Source organism: Drosophila rhopaloa, unplaced genomic scaffold, assembly GCF_018152115.1.
Source record: "Drosophila rhopaloa isolate 14029-0021.01 unplaced genomic scaffold, ASM1815211v1 contig_115, whole genome shotgun sequence".
In the NCBI taxonomy this organism is placed as follows: Eukaryota; Metazoa; Arthropoda; class Insecta; order Diptera; family Drosophilidae; genus Drosophila; species Drosophila rhopaloa.
This window is the reverse complement of record NW_025334990.1, coordinates 13,304,317-13,331,365: the sequence shown is the minus strand read 5'-3', so window position 1 is coordinate 13,331,365 and position 27,049 is coordinate 13,304,317. Positions and strand designations below refer to the sequence as shown.

The 27,049-nt window shown below is 38.6% G+C and overlaps 2 protein-coding genes across 10 annotated transcripts in view; both read left to right on the top strand.

Annotated features, from left to right (window-relative positions):
• Positions 1 to 12: 12 nt before the first annotated feature.
• Positions 13 to 27,049, top strand: part of LOC108040812 (venom metalloproteinase 3) — a 48,887-nt gene continuing 21,850 nt past the window's right edge. For all 9 annotated transcript variants that reach the window (XR_001769096.2, XR_001769094.2, XR_001769092.2 and 6 more), the window contains exons 1-4: positions 13 to 1,016; positions 7,168 to 7,288; positions 13,229 to 13,678; positions 21,437 to 21,532. Coding sequence is in view for 4 of the 9 variants with exons in the window: in XM_017118435.2 (XP_016973924.1) it covers positions 7,220 to 7,288; positions 13,229 to 13,678; positions 21,437 to 21,532 (615 nt within the window). In the remaining 5 variants the exon portion in view is untranslated. The remainder of the gene's footprint in view (positions 1,017 to 7,167; positions 7,289 to 13,228; positions 13,679 to 21,436; positions 21,533 to 27,049) is intronic.
• LOC108040817 (S-phase kinase-associated protein 1) lies at positions 8,207 to 8,794 on the top strand. The gene has a single exon (XM_017118442.1). It carries the CDS (start codon positions 8,250 to 8,252, stop codon positions 8,718 to 8,720), a length of 471 nt encoding a protein of 156 aa, XP_016973931.1. The 5' UTR covers positions 8,207 to 8,249; the 3' UTR covers positions 8,721 to 8,794.

The window sequence follows — 27,049 nt, the reverse complement described above, 5'->3', positions numbered from 1 at the left end:
TTAGTGTGCGCCGACCTGTTTCCGTAGACGGCCACAAAAAACCGTCAAAGACATAGCCACCAACCTTTGGATTTCCATTTCGAGAAACGGTTATGCAGATCGCTCAAAATCAATTTTCGAAAAATCCCCCTAAGTTACTGTCTTAGCTGCCAGATAGTATATATTCTATCCAACGGGCAGTGACAAGATCGTGACGTCAGCGCAGCTCAAAAGTGCAATTCCCCAACAAAACAAAGCTCAATTTGCAATCTCTCGCCCCGTTTTACCCCGTTTTCGTAATCGCATCGTGCAAAAAGCAAAAAAGTAAAGAGAGTTATTAAAAAAAGTGAATCTGCCGTCGTTTGGCATCCCACTCGCACACCCAGTATAATTCATACCGCTGCAGTCGACGTCGACGTCGCTGTCGCCGCGCTCTTCATTGTTTATGTTTTTTTGTGTTCTTCCCCCCCAGAAGGCGGGGAAGTAAGTAATAATAAAAGCAATGCGCTCGCAATGAAACGAAATTGAGTGAAAAAATAAATTTCGTTTACAAAAAATAAAAGCGAAAATAAAGAAAAAAAATATTTATAAGCGAATGAGAAGAAAAAAATTCACTGCCAAGCAAATTTCACGCCGTATTTAATCTTTGCTCACTGACCGCCTCCAGCTTAATCGCTGCTCGTCTTTCTTTCCGTTCCGTTCGCGATCGCGAGTGTTCTGTGCCCCGATTCTGGATATATAGCCCCGGCTTTAGTCCCAGTAACGGCCACCGATCTAATCCGACCACGATCAAACCCATCTTTGGATCTCGATTCCCGGGCTGTGTGTTCTGGAGATCGCCGCGCGTTTCAGAACAGCACTCGGACCAGATATCGTTGAAATCACCCATCCTTAAACTGCATTTAAGATATTATTGAAGTATTCAAAGCCCTTTGCATCGATAATGATAGTGCTCTGTGCCCGCTTATGAAAGTGCTGTAGAAAACTTGAAAATTCCATAAAAATCCGTTTGGTGAAGCAAACAGAAACCAACTTAGGTGAGTTTATAGATATTAAGTTAAAATATTAAACTTGAAACAGTTTTAAGTGCTATTATAACAATAATTCGATAATTGGTTTATTGCGTTATAAAAAAATTTGTAAAGTTCTTTTACCTGAAAATAATTTATCCAATCTGGGTTTCTACACTTTGTTCGGTTTATTAAATGTAATGGCGTCAAGTTTTGGGGTATGCAAAATACCATATCATATAACTGATGATATAAATTTTTTGATAAATTTTAATTTAAGGGTCATAACATTAAAATTAAATTTTGACCATTAAACATTTTTTTTTTCTCAATTATCACAGGTTTCCAACAATTAATTTAATTTACTAGAATTCGACTTATTTCTGTTTCACAATCTCTTTAATTCTTAAATCGTGTTCGAAATATTTAACACTAGATTCTAGGAACTCATTTATTTTAGTAGAAGCAGTAGTTTTTCAATTTTTTTCCATCATTAAAATAGTCAGCACATGTCAGTCCAGCAGAGCTACACCAAGTCGTATTTTCTTTGATCTTCGGTTTTTGATTATTACCTCATATAACAAAAACATGTTGTGTTGGCTTTTACTAATTTGCAGACAAGTTTTGGGTCATAATTTTTACTTCATATATGAGTTTGGTTTTGAACTTGTTAATTGGTGAATTAAGTAAAAGGAAATGAAAGAGATATAGGCGATTTATCTAGGATTGAGAGTGCTAAGTAAAAAAGCAGAAATAAGTGTATTAACATTCGAAATGTAAGGGACAGTTGTCCCTATAACAATTCAGAGCTGGAAACAAGATTTCTAGAGCAGGATCTTAAATCTCGGGAGGGGGATATATACATGTATACGATTGTGTTCAAGACTTTTGTCTTGCTTTTAGTTCAGCCCACAAAATGGGCTTGTTTCCCAGTTTTAAGATCAGTTGAGCTGGTTTTGTTTTATATTTTTGTTTCGCTGAAACAACTTTTCGTGCCGACTTGTTGTTGCTGTTGTTGTTGCCGTTTTGTGGGCTTATTATCTCATTGTTGTTGTGTGAGCTTGGCTTTTGGTGTGTTTTCAGTTTTCAGTTTTCAGTTTGCTTTTGCGAGCCTCGGACCAATGCGATTTTGTAATATTGCTACAGTTATTATTGCCCGCCACGCTTTGCTCTCCGCACTGTATTTTAGTTATTTTTGCTGCAATTATTGCAGTTTTTGATTTCAACAAAGAGTGTGAGAGGGCGAGAGAAAAAGCGAGAGCTTTGAGCTTTCAGATCGGCCTTTGTTCGATTATATCCATCGATATGCCACTTTCTATGCTATTGATATTCTTTGGAACCCCACGTAACAACAGCCCTTCTGGGTCTTTGTCTGGATTTCCTCAAAACCTCCCATTTGTTTTTGCCATTCGATAGCGATCATTCATCAGATTTGGAGTTCAGTTCGCTTTCAATTCATCTTTTATATCGAGTGTTGTTTCTTGGGATCTTTTCAGCTTTTTCATTGACACCGACGAAGACGAAACTCGAGTAACCTGTTTGTTTATATTTTTTATTTGTGTTGTGTTGTTTCAGTTGCCTAGCCACTCAATTTACTTAGTTGTTGTTGCTATTTCAGTTTGTTTAACATTCATGGAATAGTTTGTCAGGGTAGTCAATGTACTCAGGTTATTTTTTTATTTACTTAAAATATATTTGGCTTTAAACTGTCATTTCTATAAATGTTTTACATTTCTTTTCTTTGGCTTTGATTTTTTTTCATTTATTAAAAAGTGGTAAAAAATCATGTGTTAACTTAAAGATTTTTAGCTTTGGGACTTACCCAAATAATCATAATTAATTATTTGAATTTGCACAAAAGACGATTAGCTATTAATAGTTTGGCTATTCATTTACTTTCTCTAATTAATTTGTTTTGTGTTAAAAAAAGACTCAAATATTTAAAACCTTTCCTATTGTTTTAACTTTTTATAGCAATCTTAAACCCAATGGTACTTTTTTATACTTGGAATTATTTGGTACTGATTTTATTACCGAACTAATTGGGGTGCTTTATTTAAAATTAAATCTATCATTGAAACGTTTAAGGCATTTTAAATTAACAGGAAAAATCCATTAGGCTAACCATTAAAACTTAAAAAGTTTACGGTTGCATTACAAAAGGCAATAATCGAAGAAAAAATAAAAGGCAAGTCAAGTTAAAAACCCATAGAATCAATTGCACAAATCGAAGCAAAATTAAACAAAAACATTTTAGCCAACGTCTTCTTCAATTTCAATTACAATTTCACTTTCATTTTCATGCGGTTTACGGCTTTTCCGACTTTAACCGCAACGTCGACTGCGATGCCGACGCCGACTGCGACGCTGACGCAGCACGCAATCAGTGCAAGTGGTTGTTGTTGTAGCTATTGTTGTTAACGGTATTGCATGTTGTAACAGCAGCTGAAAAATTATAACAAGAGCAGCAATAATTGCAAGAGCAAAAGCCAGAAACAACGAAAAACAGGAGTAAATATTCAATTCCGAAATACAATTTTATGTTTTTGTTGTTTATGATATTGCATATTCTTTGGGCAAATATTTTATTTATTTTCTTTCTCTGCCTTTTCGCTTGCCATCGTCTGTCATTGCTGGCTCATCTTTAAATTTAATTAGTTTGGCATATTACGTATACGTAGTGCGGTTGGTTTTTTGTTCGCTTGTCTCTTCAGTGTCTTGCAATTTTTCAATATTTGCGCATTTTATAATGGCATTTTAATTAATATTTTTGTGGGGGGACCAGAAAAAAAATCTTCAAACTTGTTTTGGTGATGTATCTGTCTTTATAAACCCCTTCTTCATCACGTTACGTATACGCACCATGGGTCTGGCCATGCCTTTGTTGTATGCAGAACTCTGTCGGATGGTCTTGGCTAACCATCTAATATACATAAATGAATAATATGTTTAGGAACAGATGTTTAAGTCAAATATTTCCAGGCATTTAAGCCGCGGCCTGAAACCAGTTTAGAAGCCATGATCTTAGATGGATTATGTCAGCGAACCTAGAATTCAAATTGGGCTCACTCAAATATTTGTATTTGACGTTTGGACTTACTTTATTTCTTTCTGTTCCTCATTAACTCCATTTGCACAGCTGTTTCTTCAGCTCAACGTTGTCGGTGGAGCTTTCAACAGCCGAAAACTCAAGGTGCAAGTTCCCAAACCACATTCATTGTTTTATCATTATAAAACAATGGCCAAAAAGATTCGCTCGCCCTTTTCCACGAAGCACACACAAACACACAGACGTTGAGCAAATGCAAAAAGTTCAGGTCACAGACATTTTACGTAATCTCCACCTCCACTTGATCGTTGTCTGCAACTTGCAGCGGAATTGTCGGTGAAATATTAAGAAAAATTTATTATCTCTTGTGCAAAACGTTCACAGTTGAACTTTGTTATGTCACATGTGGGCCGATTTATGTGTGATCCAGTTTTTTTTTCGTTTTTGGCTCCAGACAAGCTGAGAAATGGGTTGCCAGCGTTACTCATTCGCCCGTTCTTTGAGCCAATGTCACTTGGCAGACAGGCTAGCAATAAATGAGGGAATTGGGTTCATTATCAAGCCAAATGAAGAGCTACCGTCGCAGGTGCTGACACAGGTTCCCCCAAAAAACCAGCTGTTTGGATTGTCTGTCAATCCGGAGATGGGTGGCCCAAACGGTGGAGTGCTGGCCAACTGTCAATGTCAATTTAAACGAAAACGCTGACGCCCTCCAAAAACAGATCGAGACAACGAGCTTACAACAGACTCTCGGGCACAGAGGGTTGTGTCAGCAAATTCATTAAGAAAGCAAAAGTTAAAAGCAAAACTCAGGCCAACAGCAACACACAAAAAATTCCCATAAACCGAAACAGACGCTGACTTTATGGTAAAAGCAAAACCCACAACAAAAAACGAGGGGGAAAAAGTAAAATATATGGCCGAGCGGCATAATTATGCGGAAGCTGACAATGCAACTTGCTTTGCTGTCTCCTCGTTTCGGCGGTTTTTGGCACAATTCCATTTCCACACTTTTCGGCCAGCTTCTGTTTGAAATTGGTTGACATTTGATGATGCGTATCTTTTCATTTATCTACATATATTTATTTCTTTGGCCCGTAATTATATAAAAAATATGAACGGGAATTATGCAAGCTTGAATATAAATCAAAAAACAGTTTTGCCATAGCCGTAACCTTGAGCTGGCTCAGATTCAGATTTATGCATGCGCACACATATGGCAAATGATTCGACCCTAATCGACCTTAATTATGCAAATGATAGACTGAATGGAGTTGCCATCTTTTTGGCCTGCCTTCGCTTGCCTCATAACTGTTTCTCGTTTGATTTGGTGCGTATTGTAAAATATGAATCGGAATATAAACAAGATTATTTGCGGTCACCGTCACGTTTTGGTTTCAGTTTTATTTATGTATATGCATTCGAATTTCCTGATAATTTGGCTTGCAGCCAATGCACATTAGTCGGGTTTCGTTAACCACTCTTCCATGCTCTCAATTCGTTTTCGTTTTTTTTTTGGGTGAAAGTCTTACCTTGAATGTTGCCAAATTGCACTTTCGGCTAATATGATGGCTTTGGTGGCTTTTTGTGAGTTTACGAGGGTTATTACACCTGTGGCCTTTGGCCAAGTTGGCAGTGGCTGCTTACATTTTAGAAACTAGTTCAGTCAGTTGTAATTAAATTTTACTACTTTATTTTAATGACTACAAAATCAAGTTTGTGTTCTAAGTCTTTGGTTTAGTTTGTGAGCATAACAATTATATTAATATATTTTAGGATGTTTTTTGTTAGCATTTCTGCCCACCACCTGCAATTACATTATTGGATTGTATATTGAGAAAATTGCACTTTCTTTGGTCTGAAGATTTGTAGCTTGGGACTTACAACTTGTGGCAAAACCATGAGTAAATGTTGTGGGGCATTGCCCTTGGGCTGAGCTACACCCATTTTTGGCAATTGCTTTGGCAAACGTTTCATTAGGATTGATGATGATTGATTCGCCGGCGAGACTTTCTTCGACTTTAACTGGGCCACGGCAGATCTTGCAGCATGTTGCATGCAAATTGTGCAAAACCTTCGGGGATATAAAATGTCATGCAATTTGTCGTAAATGCCGCTGAGAAGTTGCAACATTAAATTGCAGCAGCCGCTGTCGCTGTTGTTGTTGATGTTGTTGCTGTTGTTGCCGTTGTTGCCGTTGGTCAGTTCTGTTTGTTTTCTTGGTTGGTTTGTCAAAAGGTTTGGCCATGTTGTTGCCGGCTTGGATGCGCTGGATGCTGTTCGCCTCTTGCCACGCATCGCTGCATCATTATTGACAATTAGCCGCATTCGATGCCGGGCGGATGTGCAACTGCAACAACAGCAGAAGCAACAACGGCAATCAACAGGGCCGGACAAGATTGTTTTGCAGACCCGAGGCTGCTTCTTGGCCTTATGCAATAATTAATTACTCGGCCAGCGGGCCAGAAAACTAGGTTTTTCTTTCTACAAAAATAAAAGTAAATATTAATTGAAGCAACAACAAGCGTTAAAGTTGCAACAACAGATGCTTATTGTACTTGTTTTACAAACATAATGCCCGTTTGAGCATGACCAAGTCAGGTTTGTGGGCAGGGAAAAAATGTTTATGTGAGGTAGTTAAAATGTTATTTAGGAAATTAATATTTTGCATGCTGCAACTGCGTGCAGAGGTTGGGCAAGGATGGATTGGAGTGTCAGGATTACTGACATTCTAACTAGAAGAAAAATAAACTAATTGAACTGTTTTATGGATAAATATAATTTTCAGGTTAAAGACTTCTACAATGACTTTATGACTTTTAACAGACATTTACAATTAATAAATTGAAATCTGAAATTGCTTTGTTTTTTTATTATTTCCGTTAACTGTTCAATTTGTCTTCTTATATTATTGCCTAACTAAAATTATTTGACCGGCTGAATTTGTTGTTGATTAAGTGAAATAATTTATTTAATGAATGATCCGATTGGGGTTATTGAAGACACCTAAAAATGTGTTTTTTAATTTAAAGATTTTAAGAGATAGTTTAAGTAAATTACATTAAAATTACTTTTTATTTTGTTATACACCCCTCATTAACTAACTCTTTCCCTTCTATTTATTTACAGTTTAAGCATTTTTAAGGATAACCTTAGCACCCTAGGCGACCTGCACAGAAAGATGTCCTCAACATTGGTCCTTATCACAGCGCTCCTCTTGGCCAGCACAATATGCCAGGCCCTGCCAGATGTAAGTACTTGCCAAGTTCCAATGCCAACAGCTTGGAGCACGTTCATTTCGACCCCAAGAACCCATCAATCAATTCAATGCGATATAAATAACCTTTGGGCACTTAACTTAAGTCAGCTGTTAACGGTTAAAAAACCCAACAACAAATGGCCGCCAGTCAGCGGTTTCATTGTCATTCGCATTGTGCGTAATTAGCATTTCAAGAAATACAAAAACATTTTTTGTATATTAATTAAATTACAAAACAGAGCGGAGAGTCGAAGAGAGTCGTACGACGTTAGAAATAAAACATTGGCATTGTGCTATGGCCCAGGTTTCTGACTGCGATTGTATGGGTATATCGCATTGAAATACAGCACAGCTTACGCTGGCTTTTGTTTTGTTTTGTTTTGAAGAAAAAGCTCGGCCAGCAAAATTATGGCCAAGGTCAGACGTAAAAAGTTCTTGTAATTATTTCAAGTGAATTTCAGTCTGTCTCCTCCCTCTTCTTACTTACATATATTCACTTTTATTGCCACCAATTTATGCTGCCGTTGGTTAATTGTTAGCCGTCTTCCTCTCTTTCTCTTTCATTGTCACTGTTTTCCGCTGTTGCGGAGGTTATGGTTTGGCTTTGACTGAGGAAAATTTCATGATTAAAGCTAGTCCAAGGTAGTTTCATTTCGATTTCCAGCTCCGCTTTTAATTTCCTGCACAGAAAAAAATAATAGACTATTTTCAACTTGCTATCAAACTATTACAACTACATTTATGTTATATTCCATAATAAGCAGTTTTATAATACAACTCGTATGTGTGTAGTTGGTTTTTAGTATAAAATGCAAGTAACATATATAAAAATTTTCTGTTATACAAGTACTGACATTTAATTGAGGGAATTTATGGATAGTGAAGAGTAGGCCATGACTTTGCCAGGTTTCATATTTTAAACAACCAATCGAGCGCAGATTTCGATTCCAAAATGGTGCGACTGGAGACGAAAGATGGCAGGATTATTAAAGTGGACTTGGCTCTACTCGAGTGCTCCTTGGTGATTCAAGAAATGTTGCGCGTCGGCCAGGATTCAGAGGACGAGAACTTTGTGCTCCCGCTGCACGGCATTCGCAGCGAAGTCCTGCTGAAGATCCTCCTCTGGGCCGAGTTCCACAAGGGCCCCGAGGAGCCCGCCTGGGTGGCCAAAATTGATCCGGTGCCTGCCACAGATCTCGAAATCCAAATATCCGACTGGGACAAGGAGTTTCTGCGTGTGGAGATCGACATTATTTGCGACTTGATGGAGGGCTCCAATTACTTGGACATCCGTTGGCTGTACAAGCTCTGTGCCCAGAAACTCGTCTTCCACAGCAGACGGGATCCGGTGTCCCAGTTTAGCAAGAGTCTGGAGGTAATTCCCTCCTTAGCAGAGTTCCAAGCACTCTTTACCGAGCAATAGCATATTACTTTTGGGATAAATATAAATCAATTGGTTATGACACTCTAAAAATATTTTTCTAAATTTTCGAAAAATCGCCTTTTACTTGTGATGATTATCTTTTGGTTTGGGAAAACGATTTACATTAGATTGGTTAAGAAAAAGAATTCTTGTTAGACATCCGTTTTTAATAGAATATATAAATTTTTAATATCTTTTTGGGACAAACATTTCTCAGAACCAGTGCTTAAACAGTTTTGAAATAAAGACCATGATTTTTCGGGTTGTTTTCGGAGCAAGTCAACTTTGGCGGAGACATCGACCCTTTAGCCTTGCGATAGTCTCATAAATGGCGCTGGCATAAAAAGTGTGCCCCATAAACGACTTCGTCTCCGTTTTCCACTGCAATTAAAGTTGACACGCTACAGCAACAACAAAAACAACTAAAACAACAGCAACAACGGCCAGAAACACTAACAACTTTGACGAGGCCCTTCAAATCCCAGCCAAGCATGAAAAAAGTGATGTAAAAAACCGACTTGAGACATGCAAAACACCACGAGAATATCGATTCGAATTCGAATGAGTCAGCAGCGTTTGCTGCTTTTGTTTTTATTTTTTTTTTCTGTGTTTTTATGTGCTGTCAGAAATGCAGAAAAAATATGAGATATCAAAATGTTTGCTGGCCTATCAATTGCCGGGCAAATAAATTAAGCCTTTAATTGTGAAATCAAGAACGGCCTGTAGCACGATTTGTTTTTGTGTTTCCTGGGATCTGTTCGTTTCTTTTTGGCTACTGATCACTCTTTTTGGTTTTGTCTACAGCAGTTGCCAGCTCTTTGTCACGGCCTGAGCTTTGGTTTTGGTTTTATTTTAATCATTTTTGAGTCTGGGTTCTTGGGTCACGTTCTCCCCGCTGTTTTTGTGTTTGTGGGAATGCGTGCGGTTATAGGAAAATCGGGGGAATGTCAGCGAATGAGTAATTGCTGGTTGATTAAGATATTATGCAATCGAAAGAAAATCATTCAGTTTTTGAGTGGGAAACAAAGAATTTTAAAATTATCGCTTAAAAATTTAAAGAATTTTCCATTTAGAGATTATCGGAGATCGAGGTTTTGATGATACTTTAAGATTTTATGCAGATTTTTTAAATGGAATGTTAAAAGATTTTAGTTTAGAATCAATATAATTTTCTCCTTTTTTGTGGTTAATATGAAGCCAATGTTTTAGTCAATGTACTTATTTCCTTTGCCATAATCACCCCTATTTACCAAAATAACCGAAAATTGCCATTTGCATTAGACACAACTCATGTCGAAGGTGGCGTAACACCCTGAACTTTTCGCACTTTGTTAATCGCTGGCATAAACACAAAATTCCAAAATGGGTGAAGTAAAAACCTGAAAATTTAACGCCGACAGAAGCGGTTGCTAATTTCCGCCGCTTGTCAGCCGTGGCGACAAGGTCAACACACCCAAGGAAATGGAAGGAAAAGAGACGAACGCCGACGAGTTCGCTATTTAGTGGATAGTTAATAACCCGCAACACAAGTCCCAAAATCTTCAAAATCCGCAGGGCTGTATCGCCGTTCATGGCTTTTGTGAGTGAATAATTTCTTTGTATTTGACTGACTGCGCGAAAGGTCGAGTGACACTCTTTCGAGCGTCTGCCGCTGTTGACTTTGACCGGCTGGAAAGGGGGGAAAACAATTGTGAAACAAACACACTGTTGGCCGCAGTTTGCCATAAACAGTGTATTGGCCTCAACTAGAGCCAATTTGAAGCACACTTTTTGCGTTAATATTGCGGCTACACCTTTTACTTTGACTTGACTCTGATTGCACTTGGTCGCCACCGCCACCGCCATCGAAGTCGCCGTCATGCCGGTTATAGCGTTATACACCGGGCGTATGAGTAATCTCGCACAATTTCAGTAATTGCCCGCGCACCAGACCAGCAGCAATACAGCTAGCCATACAAATTACAAACAGCGCGAATTTCACAATATCCGTCATTGCACTCGACGAAAACCGAAAATAAAATCAAACTTAAGCTTGGACAAATAGCTGGGTAAACAGCAACTTAATGGCAACTGCCGACCAATCGAATCAAATGACAATTTTAGCTAGGGCTGGATTTGGTCCGGTGGATTTCTAGTTGCAGTTGCTTGATTTCAGTTTAGTTCTTATTAAACTACATTTAGTTATAGGTCTTGAGCAATGTGGTATTAAGTATAAAGAATCATTATAATATTCTGTCACAATAACTTGTTTCCGGACTAAACTAATAATTATTTATTAGTTGGAATCATTCAAATATTCTCATTATTATTTCCAATTTATTAAGTAATATTTTGAACATTAAATATTCTTTTTCAATTTTCAATTGAATTTAACATTTTTTCATTTATAATTTTCGATGATTAATTCACATAATGTTTAAGCCTTTTAAGAATACAAGAAAAATAACTCCCAAAAATATAATTTAAAAACTAATTGCTCAAATTAAGCCTGTAATTAATATAGCGGCTTTAAAGCTAGCTGATTATCTACAATTAGGTATGCGCAATTGTCTTGGTTTTTTTTGTTTTTGAACTTACCACTTCTTTCAACACCTTTGAAGTTGTAATTTTCGATGCCTATCAATGATTTACATAATGTTCAAGCCATTTTCGGTCTTTAAACTGTTTTTCCGGCTATGAAGCTTTGAACCTTTGGCAACCCTGGTCCTCTAATCGTAGCTGGTGATCTTGTTCATTGGATGCCGCCTTTTTTGCATAATTCGTAATTGCTGATCGTAGTTTTTTTTTTCCTCTCATTTGTTTTTAATTGCGATTAATTGGCCACAAGGGCCGGAGAGCTAAGTGTTGATTGGTGTTTGGGTGTGGTCACAGCGCCGGGAGATTTGCATACAGAGAGGGAAACTGAACAAGAATAATTGTAATTTGCTGCAGGTGCAAAACTTTCCAAATGTGGCCAGCAAAGAGCCCTAAAGCCCGGGGATTGCACTCCACTCAGCTCAAATCAACTGAAATCAACTCGAGTCGCAACAATTGCACTCGAGTGGCAAACTCAACGCCTCATCGAAAGAGTAGCTGTTTGCGTCTGTTTTCCTTTCTCAAGCCTCAGTTTCACTTTCAATGGGGCGACGGCGATGGCAAAAGTTGCTCAATGCGACCCCAACAGCTGGCTCCTGTTGTCTGTGGTCGAAAACACGTTTCAAATGAAAGTAAAAACTCTTTGGCATTGTCCGGTGCGTCTGAGCCAGCGTCTGGTTTTTCTTTTCGGGGTCTGTTCACCTGCCGCCAACTCTCCGCATGGATTTCAATTATAAAAGAATTATTAAGCTCGGCTTACGGTTATGCCCGGCAGTGTCATCATCAGTCAGCACCTCGGGGTCCTAACTGTAAAAGTGAATCTTGTACTTTTGGCCAAGACAGCTCGCTATCTTGTTTACCTTCGTCGTGGTCTGCTTTTTTTTTGTATTTGTTTTGCTTCTTTTTCGACTGTTTCTTGTCCGGTGCTGTCGTCATTTGCTGTAATTCCATTTCTGACTCATTTTAGGCCATTTTGGGCAAAATAAATGCAAGAAATTTGCCTAAATTGCCGACCGCTTGCTGACAGCAAGTTCGTTGCCTGAGTCTTTTGTTTTTGCGCTTGCGTCTTAGACGTTGTTTAAGGAAATTCTACTCTAGCTTTGACCCTGTAACAGATCTTGTTTTTGCTGCTGCTGCTGATTGGATTGCAAGTGAGATGCAGATTTGGCAGATAAATAAAACGGAAATGCAATGGAAGAACCAAAAAAATCTCAACATTGATTGATGTAGAATGTCATTAAGAATGGCAAGCTAACTGTGGAATTATTTTGAGTAGTTTATGAATGAATTTAAATAAGTTCAAGCTACTTCATTTATAAAAATAAACCCTAGTTGGAATTCCCAAGAAACTCAACAAGTGTTAGCAAACTGAATAGAAGAATACGGCTATTTATAAGCACCAACAATAGCACACAGATTAAAAGTCCATTAATAACAATATAAAATTAATTTGATTTTAATTGAAATTCGCAATTATGGCTAACACACAATATGTTTATAAAGAAAAAGTTTACACGCAACTTGGATAAGATTGCTATTCGATATTCGTTTCTGCTTCTTGTTCGATTCGATTCGTTTGATTCGGAAATGGTTAAATACATGTGTGTCTGCACACAATAAATAAATCTATCAAACGCCGAATTGACCCTGACCCAGTTAGCGAAGATACTCAAAACCCAGCCGCGTTTGGCTTTGGCTCTGGCTTAGTCGTTAATCTCCAGATAGCTCTTGAGGGGTCCAATGCAAACACGAACCGAGCAAACGCCAGAGAGAGAGCACCAACAAGGCTTGGCAAACACTCGATTATTGCATTGAATTATTGATAATTTTTCAATTATCCATCTAACAATTGCTACAAATTGTTGTCATTGCCCAGGGCAACTTGTCCATGCGATCGCTAACCTGAATTCGTTTTCTCCCTATCCCATTTCCAGTTGCACAAACAAATGTCGCCGGAGCAGCTGCAGTCAGTCTTCCACGTGGACACCCACGACGCAGTGCCCCACTATGAGCTCGTCCAGCTGCTGCACCATGAGAACAACCCCAGCCACCAGCGGCGGCGGCGCAGCATCGGCGACAGGCCAAAGGTCAACGCCGCCCTGCCGCCCCACCACGTGAAAAAGGATCTCAGCAAGAACGCCTACTACAGCGAGCTGAAGCACGAGGCCATGTCCTCGGGCGGCAATCACCTGTTCGGGCCGGAAGTGAGTGCCATCAAGTCGCACAACGTGTCCTTCAGCGCCTTCGGCCAGCACCTGAACCTCAGCCTGCGCGCCACCCAAGGACTCTTCAAGGGCGCGCCCCACCAACTGCGCATGTGGACGGTGGGCAGCGAGCCGAACGCCACCCACGGCCTTGACCTTCAGGAGATCGTCCACGAAGAGGTAAGGCATTTGTTACTTATATTAAACTTAAGAGATAACTAATTAGAATTATGACAAAAGAAGGATTATTTAAGCTGTTAAAATTGGGAGGGAATCGTCTAAATTACTAATGAATTTTATAAATTTAGAACTATAACCATGGCTCGTTTTCAGATGATAAAGTGGGTCACATTTTAAAAATAGATTATAGGTTTGAGCGTAGGAAAATACATTTACTATGTAAATAAAGATTATAGGTGATTAGGTTAGGCCAATCAATGGTTAAAAAGGTCGCCCACAAAGAGTAAAATAATAAACTAAAATGAATAAATCACGCCCATCAAAGTATCAGTTTGTTTTAAGTTTTTTAATAGTAACATTTAATGACGCTTGCTTTATTATTAACATATTTTTCAATAAACCTAATTTTATTTCTTCATCAAAAAATGCATGTCCTACTTAACAGAAAACAACGTAACCTCTCTTCATGCCCATTTTAGTTTATATTACTGATACTATATTCATTTTTGATTGGCTCTCGTATTTATGCCATATATTTTCTTGCCCTAAATTGGCATTTTGTTGTACATATTTTCCTTATAAGTCTTTCTTTTACTGCACTTTCATTGGTTACATCATGGGTAGTGTAAAAAATTACTACTTTGGTTTTTGTTGCGTTTTGCCTTTGTACGTTTTCTGATTTGTTGATTCGGTATACTTCCGCTTTAGGTAGGCAGATATTTTGTTTCAGCATTTATCAACGCTTCGTTTTCAGGCTTTTATATATTGTTTTGCTTGGCTTTGTTTTTATTTTACAACTTTACGCTTTACTTTGATGGCATCTAAATGTTGTTACTGCTTTTGCGTGTAATACTGCTTTTGCTTTTATTCGTACCTAATCAAAGATGATTGGTCACGTGATAAAATGATTTTCTTTTATTTATAAAAAAACACTTTTGAGCTCACATTTAATTACATTTCTTTGTTACGCTCGCCTGCTATTGTGAGTGGGAAAAATAATCACGCGGTCTTAGGAAAATCTGGCTTAAAGTCAAGGACGGACGGAAATCAGCTTAACAGATAGACTGCAATATGTAACAGGTTTAAAGGCTTAACCTTTTTTATTTTCGTTACCTTTCATAGCAGTATAATAATGCTAGGCAATTTTAGATTTCGTGTTCGGATCAAAAACAACAATGGATTAAAAGTATTAATATTTACTCTTTCCACCCACAAGTTCCTACAAAATTCAGTTAGTTGAGTTGAGCCATGAACGTGACTTTTTTGTAATTACCAATAAGGTTCACTTTCTTTTGGCGTCGAACGCCTTTTCATGGCTTGTTTGTATATATAATTTAATTTTCCCATTTACCCATTATTCATGTTGTTGTTTTTGTGGCCGCTGTGGTGGGCGTGTTTCTTGCCTACGAAGTACAATCAATTGATCGCACTTTAAATTACGAGTTATATATTCGGCGGATATTACCGTCGGTGGAGGAGGGCGGATTGCAAACACAACATAATTTTGAATGCAAGACACAACACTTCGGAAATGAAAGTGAAATGTCATGTCAGACGACAGCCGAAAAAGAAATGAACTCGGCGACGCGAACTCTTATGTCTTTGGACTTTGCCAACTTTGGAGTTTTTCTGTTTCTTGTTTTTGCCTTTTTTGTGATTTATGTGTGATAATTTCAGTTTTTAAGCCTGGCACTACGAAATGCGGAAAGATTCGTTTGACTTTTCTTTCATTTCTTAGGGGATTTTGTCGTCACTTTTAATTAAAACCGAAATAAGCTGCTGTAGTATTTTTGGGCATTTTCTGCGCAAGATTGAGTAACCCACGCAAAGGCATTTTCCCCCTTTGAATCGTATGACTTGGCAATTATTTTTGTTTTCTGTTTTTTTGGATTCATGCCACAAACAAATGGCCTCAAGATATAGACCACATAACTACAACAATTTCAGTGTTTTCTATGTCGATTTTTTTTATATATTTTTTTTTGGTACTGGCGGCACTTTGTCAGAGACCTTCTAACAGCAGTCAAAGGAAACAAAAAATGCTATGAAAAAACATTTATTCTAATTTCTGACATTCTGTATCTTTTTTGTGCTTTATTGTTTGCCAACCGCAAAAGTACCGAAAAATAATTTTCCATTGATACCGGGGTCTGAAGAACTGACCCCGTTTCGTTTTTTATTTTGACAAAAACTATTAAGGCTGAGGGAAAATGTTGCGTTTTTCGCTTTTCGATTGGAAATTAAAATTAAATTAAAAACTGAATAGCCATTACGAAGTGCAATCACTTTTTGCCTTGCGGTGAAAATTTCTCTGTTTAACTATGAAGGTGGAAACCTTGTTTTGAGCTACACCCAGCACTGTCTTTTTCACCCCGATACTCTCGAAGTTTTACTTTAATACCAAGGCATACCAAGGAATTAAAAGGCAAACACAAGGCGTTGCTCGGCACTCCCACTGCCGCATTCAATCGATGAAGGCGATAGGCTCCGCACAAAGGTCAGTGCAGCCGCAAAAATGCCAGAAATAAGGCGAAATGAAAACAAAAGTCGCACAGGTCTCTGAAAAAATGGAAACGGCCAAATAGGGGAACGGGAAATCAAGTAAATGGGATTTTTGTACGAGAAGTTGTAGGCAACAACGATTTTCTTTGCTAAAAACAAAGATACAATTTTAAAATAAAATTTAATTTAGGTTTTCTAAAAGTAATTTGAAAAGTGAGATGGATGGATAATAAGTATTGAAGATAAACTTGCATTAAAGAAAGTAAATGTAAAAAATATTGTTAATATTTTTGTAGAAAACCTAATAACTAATGTAAGCTCCCTTCCAATTTCAATTTAATTTGAAACATGTAATAGAACCAAAATAGCTTATTACCTTAGGGGCTTAATTGTTTTTCTTGGCTTTACTTCCCTATTGGTTTGAGTAATAAAACAGAAGGCAAGTGATCCGGGTTTACACGAAGTATATAAAGGTACTTCGATAGCAATCTGCAGACAGTAGTGGACTATGACCAATTGCTCGTGGATCATGACTGTGGTGGGAAGAACAATCCCCTTTGGCTGAGGCTTGGCCACCTGCCCGCTCGGGACTCTGAGGTTCGACCATTACCATAAAATCGGGCCACAAACGAAAGACTTAGGCAACGAACTCGGGCATGGAGCGCGCATTAGTGATTCCACCCCCCCAAACCGCATTCAATATCTCCTACCAACCAGTCGAATGGAAAACTGAAAGCAAAATAATTAAGTTTTCAAAATGCATTTCTGATGGGTGCTAACGCGCGCAGTGCATAATTAAAAAATAGTGTGTGTGTCTGCAGTAATGAAACTGTAAAAGCCTTTGCTGCATGCCACACATTTGCTGCCGCTGCACTCGTTTCACAAGACGCAAAATTGTATCTTGTCATTGCAAAACGATTCCAACTTGTTGTCGGCGGCGGAGAAGCATGATTAATGAGCTGGCCGATTTGGCAGCTGAATGAATTTGAAATTAGCTCACTGTGTCCCACTCTCTCTAACTATTTTTTAAATGCGCGGGCGATGCAAGTTGCAATTCCGCAAAAAAATGAAAGAAAAAAAAAACGGCGATGAGGGGTAGCAGGAAAACGTTGCGGCTTAGAAAGCAGTTCGGGCTGCATTTCCCTGGCTACACTCTTTATCTCCCTCCCACCGGCGCGTTTTTTGTGCGGCTGCAATCGGTTGCATAATGCCGTAAAGTTGTTGCCACGGCCTGACAGTTTCTGTGGTTGTTGTTATGCTCATGTTGCAGTTATTGTTAACGCCGAGCGGCTTGTTGCTTTGTAGCCAGCAACAAGTTGGCTTGTTCGCTCCCTTTTTACAGCCATTAGGGCTTGAAACGAGGAACTATGTTAGCTGACTTATCAATGAAGCTATCCAAGTGTCTGAATCGGCTTAAAAGATCCCAGTTCCTCGAACAACTCAATGGGTCACATAATTGGCCGAATAATAGACAAATAATGGCAAGCTCCAGCCTTGGCATTGTCTTGAAACCAAAGGCGAGCTGCTAGCTGCTAACAACAAATCCAGTTCGACGCGACTCATATACAATGCATAATGGTGCGTAATAAACAAGCTAACTGCCAAAGCAAATCAGCCGACACACACACACACGCATGGATAAATCCAAAGTTATTATTATGCGCAGCTCGAATGCGGCCAATGCGGCGTATGCGTAACGACGCCAAACAAATCAGCGAGCAAACAAACCAACAAATGGAACGAACCAACAAAAAGCGACGCCCACACGTCGTCTAATGCGTTAATTGTCGGTTAACTTGGCTAAATGGCTCGTGGATTTACGGTGCGTACTCACTGAAAGCGTGTGGGATTCATCGCAGATATATTCCATTCGAAAAATCCGACTTTCGTTCGAACAATGGCAAATTATCGTCTTTTTGGCCAGGTTAAGGGCCTGAGACTAATGCTTTAACCTTCTTCTCGCCTCGCCACCAAACAACAGAAAGAGTTCAGAGGCTAATTTTCACTTTGCCAAATTCGTCGCTCCGGGTCATTTGCGTCTTTCTTCTTTCAACTTTTCGGCTTAATTTGCATAACAAAATTGCCAAAGAAAGAGCCAAAGAAAATGGGCTAAAAAGTTTCAGCCAGGAAGTTGTTAAGTCTTGAGGCTTTTACTTTCATTTTCAACTATTTCGGAGGCAGAGTGCTGATGTGAAGCATTGAAAGGGTTTGATGTGAAGCTTGGTTTCAATGGGAAAGACTTTTCTCAATATTTTTGTATAGATCCTTTGGATCCCAAATAATATATAAATATATATTTTGATCTTTTTCCATTTTTAATTCTCCTAACCACTTTCAAAGATTCTGCCGCCCAGAAAACTTTACAAACAGAGAAAGAAAAGCCCGTCCTTTCTACAACCTTTCTCTAGTCAAACAAAAACCATTCAAGTAAAAGTGTTTTAGGCTGAGTGAGGAATAAAATTATAGGCGAAAATCAAAGCAAAACCCTTGGGGCAGAAATTCGCTTCTTACGTAAGACAAAAGCTGCAGCCAAACAAAAAGATACAAAACATTCCGGTCAGAGCCTAATCTCCGCAAAGAGATCTGCATAATGTCTTGTAGCCATTTGTAATTAAAAAATTTACGGCGCCATAAATAAAAAACAAATATATATATGGTTAGGTTCAATGGAAATGGAATCGAAGTGAAAAAGTCGAGGAAAAAAATGCGCGACAGCTAACAATTTACAATTTGCAAGTCAACTAATTAAAATTGCGACCGATGGAGAGAACAAAATAAGTCAAAATGAGAACAGCAATTGTCAATTGGTCCATGCAAAGTGGAGTCAAGAGCAAACGGAGCAGTGCCGTAAGTGGCCAACTGACAGTTCATAAATACTATATGGCCAAAACACTTGGCCAGGCTCCAAGCGTTGACAACTCGAGCTGTTTTTAGTCTCTGCATCGGTATCGAAATCGGATTCAGATTCGGATTTGGATTCGGAATCGGAGTCGGATTCATGGCAGCCGAAATACGAAATACGTGTGGTGGCGTGGGGGTCGCCACTTGCCACTTGTTGCTTTGAACTTATTTTTCCACAAGGTCGCCGTGTCCAACTAGCAAATACAACAACGCTCCAACAACGTACCAGCGACAACGACAGCAACAACGAATTAAGCCATAAATGCCTGCTGCACATGAAAAATTTGAGTGTGTTGTTGCTGTTGTTGCGTGTCCGCACGCTTGGCGGTCACTTAGCCAACTTAACCAAGCCCCGCCCCATTCTGGACAGCTCAGTAATTCGATCAGAGCGATAAATAATTACCCGGTTCTGGCAAATTTCTGGGGAACAGACACATATTTTCTCATATTTTTCAAAGCCAATTTCTAAGGGATATCTAGCACGAAAAGGATATGAATTAGATTTAATCAATTGCTGGTTTACTAAAAATATTTTAGAAAAAATTTTATTTTTTCTTATACAAACAAAGGAAATCAGTGACTTATTACCTAGATCAACTTTAAATTTAAGATTAAAAATTAAATTAAAATAAAATTGAAAAAGACCATACAGAATATAAGAATATTTTTTTATTAAAATTAAAATTATTTTATTCAGAGAAATATTTTGCTTAATATCATGTTAAAGTTGCTGTACATTGGCCAATATAAAAATTTACAATAGAAAATAGTATTTGGTTTTATACTAAATGGCTTAATGATACATTTTATTATAATATTATAGTATTTTTTATCACAGCTGCGATTTTCGTAAGAATAAAATTAATTGTTCATATAATGGAATAAACGTTATAGGTTTCCTGAACTGGGCTCTTTTAAGACCAATCAAACTTTTAATAAGGCCACGTAAATATATCTTCGACCCGACAGTTCTCATCAAGCTAAAGGTTAATGGCTTTGACTCTAATTTTGAGTTGGATTTTGGCACCTGACTTACAGTGATGCATACGAGTACATATGTGTACTGCCATTTATTGCTCCGATCAAGCGTACTGCGATTAGTAACTGTATATTTGGACGCGGGCAGTTATGATTTATGCTCGTAATTTGATAGAGTGCCGGCACGACAAGTTTTTGAGGTTCGGACGAGGTCCAATGCCAAATGCTATGGCTGATGTCAAGTGTCAGATTACATTTATTTCGATATTTATTACAGAACTCAATTCAATTGAATCGAATCGAATTGAATTGAATGGTCAGGTTACGCAGCGGCAATTAATTTAATTAGTTTGACCATAGCGGGACTAAAGATAAGCCGTTGAAATTAAAATTTATGCTAATTCTAGGCTAATATCCCCGGGGTATTTGCTCGGCGGCTGCCTTGAATTGCGAGAACAAGAAAAATCCGAAACGAATGTCTATGTCACAGGATTGAAAAACAGTTGGACACTGGAAAAACTAAAAAAAAAAAACTAAATCGAAACTAGAGCAGTTGGCCAAATGTCAGAAGCTTAAGCTTTAAGCCGGGCCAGCAGCACTATTTTCATGGTCAGTCTAAAGTCTGCCGCGGCACACACGGCGTATGAGTGACGTGCATGCTGAGGCGTCACATTTGCCAACCACGAGCATAAATCAAAGCTCAGTTTACCGCTACAGCTTCGACTACCCCACGCTCCTCACTAAGTGACCAAGTAGTCCTCCCACCGATCCCCCCGCCACCTTTTTCTAGTCGGCCAAAGTTGCATTTAATTAAATTTACCCGCTAACCACGCGTTTTGTCTTGGTCAACTCAGCTGCGGTGCCCACAAAATATACATTTGTTATACCGAAAAAAATGAAACAAAACGAAAAGTGCTTTAAATTTCAGTTATGGCCAGCTGCGGCATTAGTCCCATGTATTTGTTTTACATCTCGCGGAATGTGCGGAATTTAGACCCGTAAAAATGTAAAATGGGTATTTAATTGCATTTTAATACAAATTATATTTTACCACCGTAAAGCTGTCTTATAGTTATTACGGCTACTGTTAGCAAATGTAATTAGAATTAGATTAGTTAAAAGAAAATAAATCATGGCGGTTTGGTCTGTGCTATTATTTTTTTTTTGACTAATGTTTACTATCAACATGTTAATAGTTGCAATTGAACAATATTATGTCGACAAATAAATAAATATAAAATTACCTGTTATTGTTATCTGATTACTTAAAATCCAAGCAAATTTATTAGTAAATACTAAAATAATTTAATATGTAATTAGAAATAGAAACTGCAATTTTTCATAATAATTAATTTACCTTCTTTCTGTTTCTTGCAGCACCACAAAAACGATGTAGGAGAGGTCTTTCAGGATGAAAAGAATATGGCTGCGATCTTGATGCGGCGCCACATGGAAACCGGCGACCTGATAATGGTAAGTGCTTTAAGATCAATAGACCCACCCCCGCACCCACCCACCTTGCAAGGTCACTGCGTTGTAGTGCAATCAATGAACGTGCCTCAAGAATTTCAATTAGCACAGACCATTAATGCTTGTTCTTGGCGTTGTTCGGTTACCGTTTCAGCAGTTTCTGATTCTGATTCAGTTTCTGTTCTTGTTTCTGTTCTGTGGCTTTTCTTGTTATGACAGACGGCCATTGTTATGGTCAGTTTCGGAGTTGGACATGCCGGCCATGTTAACTGCTGGCTGTCGCACATTTCAATTTGTGTGTCTGTGCGGCGGGCATTACAATTAAACGCCCGTTGATCGGATATTCAGAACGATGGCGGATAATTTGCGGATTTAGACAATTTCTGCTGATTAAGCATTAATTTATCGCCGCAAAAGCGTTCGGGCCAATCGGCAGCTGTAAATGTAAATGGTCGGCGTGAACAGCTACATAAAAATTCAGGGTCGACTAATTGATACCTCAAAGAAGTGCCAATTAAATTTGGTTGATTTCTATAAAGTAATTTTAGAATTTTCGGTTAATTCATATAATTATATGTCACTTCTTAGGTGACAGGTAGCTATTTGCCATTAATGATCATCAATTCTATTGACTTCCTTTTTTGGTTCTGAGATTTATCGACAGCTATATATACCCTATCAATGCATCACCCACTTTTTTTGTCGCTGACCACCTTGGACCAATTTGACAGGAGTGAAAATTGTGATGGCGTATGGGCGATAATGCCAAGATATATTGCACAAGACCACAAACGTTCATGTTCTTATAACAAATAAAATCGTTTACGTATTTAGATATGCTTAAAAACAGAAAAGATACCTTGAGGCCATTGCAAATAGTTTGCTTAACCTCCAACCGCCAAAGAATATTCTTAATCGCTGAATTTAGTTTAACTCTTTTAATTCAATAAACCGCAAATATTTTTACCCCACCCCGATGTAATTATTATACCATTTCCTCACCGCCAATTATCAAGGTTGCCATAACTCTCGGTATTATGTGCCATTTCTGTTTATGCTTTAATTTAATATCCAATTTTTATACTGCTCTTGCTATTTAACTAGCATCAGATAAATTCTGATGACTCTTAATTTTAAAACAATTGGCAATTACCCGAGCGGAAATGGAACTCAATATGCAGGAACAAGTTTTGGCATGGAGGAAGTCCGCCTTAATTACCGGCCATTGTGTGTGAGATCTTTTCTTTTTCATGGCGGGTGGAAATTGAGATCAAGTTGGTCTCATGGGAATAAGAACCGAAAGAAAGAAACCTTTTGAGCGTTGCCTGCATGGAGAATTGCACAACCAAATGTCACAATTCAAGCAAATTAATAATCAGCAAAGCCAAACGGACAAACAAATAAGCGGCGGAATCAGAAAATGGCCAACAAATATTGGCAGACAATAAGGTCAATAAACAACCACTCATAGACAAAAGTCTTGGGGCCTCAACTTTGGCTCTTCGCTTTATTCGGGGTCTTTATTTTTGGCAATTTTTTGAGCATCTCGGACGTCTGCTTGGATTTAATTTGTTAAACTAAAGTTGGATAGGAAAAAATGTATTTGTGATAATAATTACAGACAGCCAATAAAAGGTCAAACAGCAATGTCTGGCCCGGTCTGACTTGACCGACTTGTTATGGCCAAGTGCGCCGCTGCACCGACCGACAAACAGAAAAATTCATAAATAATATGTAGAAAATAGTCAGCACACATGTGAGCATGAAAAATGTTTGCCGCCTGACATTTCGAGGTGCAGAGAGCCGGCGAAAAGTTTCGCAATTGGCCAAAAGACGCAGCTGCGCTGGCCAAATCCAATGGGTCTTCCGGCTTCGGGCTTGACCTTAAACGGACGGGCTCTCAAACATCTCGCACATCAAGATACCGCTGCCAACTTGTAATTAACAAGAAGTCAAAGATGGCAAAGGCACCAACAATTGCGTAAGACTTCTGGCCCGGGTGTTCGGTTCACTATTCAAACAATGCCGACAAATTAAGAAGCTGGCACCTCCTCCTTCATTGCCTTATTTATGGCCGTTTAATTAGGTTTCCACCATTAAATGGTGCGTCTTACGACAAATAATTGCTGCCTCTGGCAAAACTCAAAGAAAATATTTAAAATATTTAGCTACAGTGGGTCGAAGCTGGCTCTTAAAAGCCAACTAGGTTAAAGAACCGCTCCATAAATTCAATTTTGCAATTCAATTCCAAAATATTTAACAGGAAAACTACCATAAAGGCTCTCCCATAAAATTGTTTACTAATTTCCAACATATCTTTTGCCAATCCACTGTTCGAAAGACTTAAGACACGAACTGCTTTTAGCCCATTGCAAAACATTTTCAAAGGAAATTTCAAGCCCACGTTGTTTTTGTCGGTGATTTAATTTAATTACAGCTTACTTAAGAGTAGACTTACACGCACTATTTGGCGGTTCCAACGAATTTGTATTTTTTAAATAGTCTTGCAGCCTTTGAATAAACTTCATTAGTGAGCTTGGAATTTAAAGGTTCTTCACGAACTTCGATCAAAACGATTCCCACAATCCGTTGCTATACTTGAAAATGATGCATCCCATAAGCACGGTTATTCATCATCAAAGGCTGTGTGGGAAACGAAACCCGAAAACCGAATTTGATTTAATATGTACATGTCAGAAGTTGAAGGTCGCTCCGAATGCCCTTAGACGACCTGGACTTGAGCATCCACTTCAGTGCGGTGTCCATTATGTGTGCCACCCACTGCCAGTCGCGGTAATGTATCCAATTTTGACCCAATCAATGTTGACATTGACTCGTAATCTCACACAGCGAAACATTTACATGCGAATATTAATTTCACGGCCAATTACTCTCAGTTTCTGAGTCTTATCCAAATGGTCTGTTTGCCTTGCGAATAGTTCCAAAAATTGATGACATTCATTTTGGAGATGGCTAATTGTTTAAGCCAATTACATTCTCCTCCCCTTCTGGAAATTTATCAAAACGAAACGAGCTCAAGGGAACCAGACAAGCCAAACAAATTGTAATAATAACTCTGGGTTTTTGTCTTACTCTTCTGTGCCTTTAATGTTTACGGTCATTTGTTTATGCACTTGAATAAATAAAGTATTTTTTACGGGGAGGGGGGTTTGGTAAGCAAGCTTGATTAATGCTAATTGCGGCCAACGTCAGTCAAATCCAAAAAGGCGATGCGTGCGGCCACTGATGAATTGGTTGCAGGTGATGTAAGCATCGGATGCCTGAGTCTCGACTGCTAATTACACGCTGCTCTGAAAAGTTTGGCCATGAAAACAGATCCACGAAAGTCATGAAATGCATTTCAGCCACCTTTCATGACGAGAGAGTGGCTTACGTAAGAGCTATTGTGCAGCACTCGTAATATGCATCTCTCTATTAATGAGCTTTCAAAAAACCTTTGGGTAAGGTGCACAGGCAGGTAAAAGTATCTTCAGTTAGTTAAGCCAAATTGGAATAATTAAAGTGAGTTCGTAGTAATCATTAATTGTTTTCTGCTTAGGAAATTAGTTACACTTATTTAATTGCTAATAAAATAAGACTGGATATTTATAATTATTTATAACGAATTTAAATTAAATGGAATGCGAAAGTAAAAATCTTTAATTTCCTTACACATTTTACAATTGCTAGTTTCTGTTTAATAAATAAACAGTTAAATAAAAAAAAGGTTTTCATTCCCAAAAAAAACTGAGTTCGTGTCTTAAGTCATTCGTTTTGATTACGATGGCACTGTAAGGTTTTCATTTAAATAAAAGCGAAACTGCTACTCAATTGCTTAATAGTAATAATATTTAGACATTATCCATTTTTTTTCGTTTTTAATCCCAATTGAACTTTATCAGTCACACCCTAGCCGCTAATGCGGTTTGCCCTTTTTTCAAGCCGCTTGACATTTGACAGCATTGGAAATATCAATATGTGCCTTGCCATTTGAACAAACTGAAATCTGTAAACGGCCGGGCAACAACAATGGAAACAACAAGCAGAATTATTAGGTAGCACAGGCGACATTTGGACACGGCTCTCAGCATTTTGGCCAACTCTATTAGACGGCAATCGCGGCGTCATCATTAAGCAACATTCATGTCCAAAGTGCCAAACGAGTTTTTATTCGTCTCAAGAGAGCTTCTTCGCAGCCAAAGTCTTCTCACCTTCCCAACTAATTGTCAGCCTTGATATTTACAAAGAGTTCACTGAATGCTTATGCATATACTCGTAAATGCGATAGTTGCTCTTCTTGGCTGGAAATTCTATATCTAAATACTTGGCTGACCGCTGATTTGATTTGCATTTGCCGGAGCAGCATCATCATCATCATCATAGTCAAGTGTTAAAATTGCACAATTTATGGGCCAAAGTCGGCAAAGTTGGCTTGACATTCAAGCGGGAGAATTGCAATTTATGCGCCGGCGACATTTACAAATGTTATACAATTTGATGGCTATATTTGATTCGACTTTTGGCTGATTAAAGCCGAAACTTTCAAGCCACTTGATCCGGCTCTGGTCATTGTGCAATGAGTTTCGGGTTGAGCGAAATTAATGCAAAATAGTTTTGCAAATTGGTATGAAATACCCCACCCTGCAAATATATATATATTGGCTTAGACGGACGACACAACCCCCAACTGACGAGTTTGTTGCCCAAGTCTTTCGGGTTTTGATTTTGGTTACTCGATAGCCGCAAGGCTCACTTGTCCAAAAGGAAAACTAAACCGAAACTAAATCGAGTCGACATAACAACGAGCGTGTTACCAATATTCATAAGTGCCAGGCGGCAGGCCGACAACTTTGGTTAGCAGCTCATATGCAGATCTGTAGATCGGGAAACTATAAGTCGGGAACAAGAGATGGCGGCGTGACACGATGGCTACTAGCAGCAACACGCCGCTATCCATCACGATCTCAGCTCCATGAACGGCACGCATGCCCCGAATACAAAGGATTAAATACCGCCAAGTCAACCGTTTTTCAATTACACCCTGCTGCTCATATTATTTAATCAAAATGCACATTTTTTCCCCATTTTTTCTGGGTTGTGGCTGCAATTTCCTCGTGAAAAATGTTTTTTAATTGGTGCTGCGCGGTGTGGCAAGCCACCAGATGATAACAACATTTCTGGCGGGTGCCGTTCCAAGACTTAAACTGCATATTGCATTTTAATAAACGGCCATATCGGTTACGTCAAGGCATACACAAACATATCGGCGATCACAGTTTAATTTCGGGAAGGGGTCCAAAAAAAATAAGAGCTGAGCACGAGTCTTATATTTTCACGCTTAAGATAGCTTAAGTTGGTAGTTGCCTACCTGCTGATGGGGATTCAATTTGGGTCTCTGGTGTCCGCCAGGGGATCCAATTTCAATTAAGCGGATTAATCGATGGCAAATGAAAGGGGAATACCATTAATCAAGGCACAAAGAAATTGAGACCAATCAGCAGCAATCTATATCAGATTGAT

Coding starts and splice junctions, on each gene's coding strand:
- LOC108040817 (XM_017118442.1), top strand. CDS start 8,250: ATGGTGCGACTGGAGACGAAAGATGGCAGGATTATTAAAGTGGACTTG.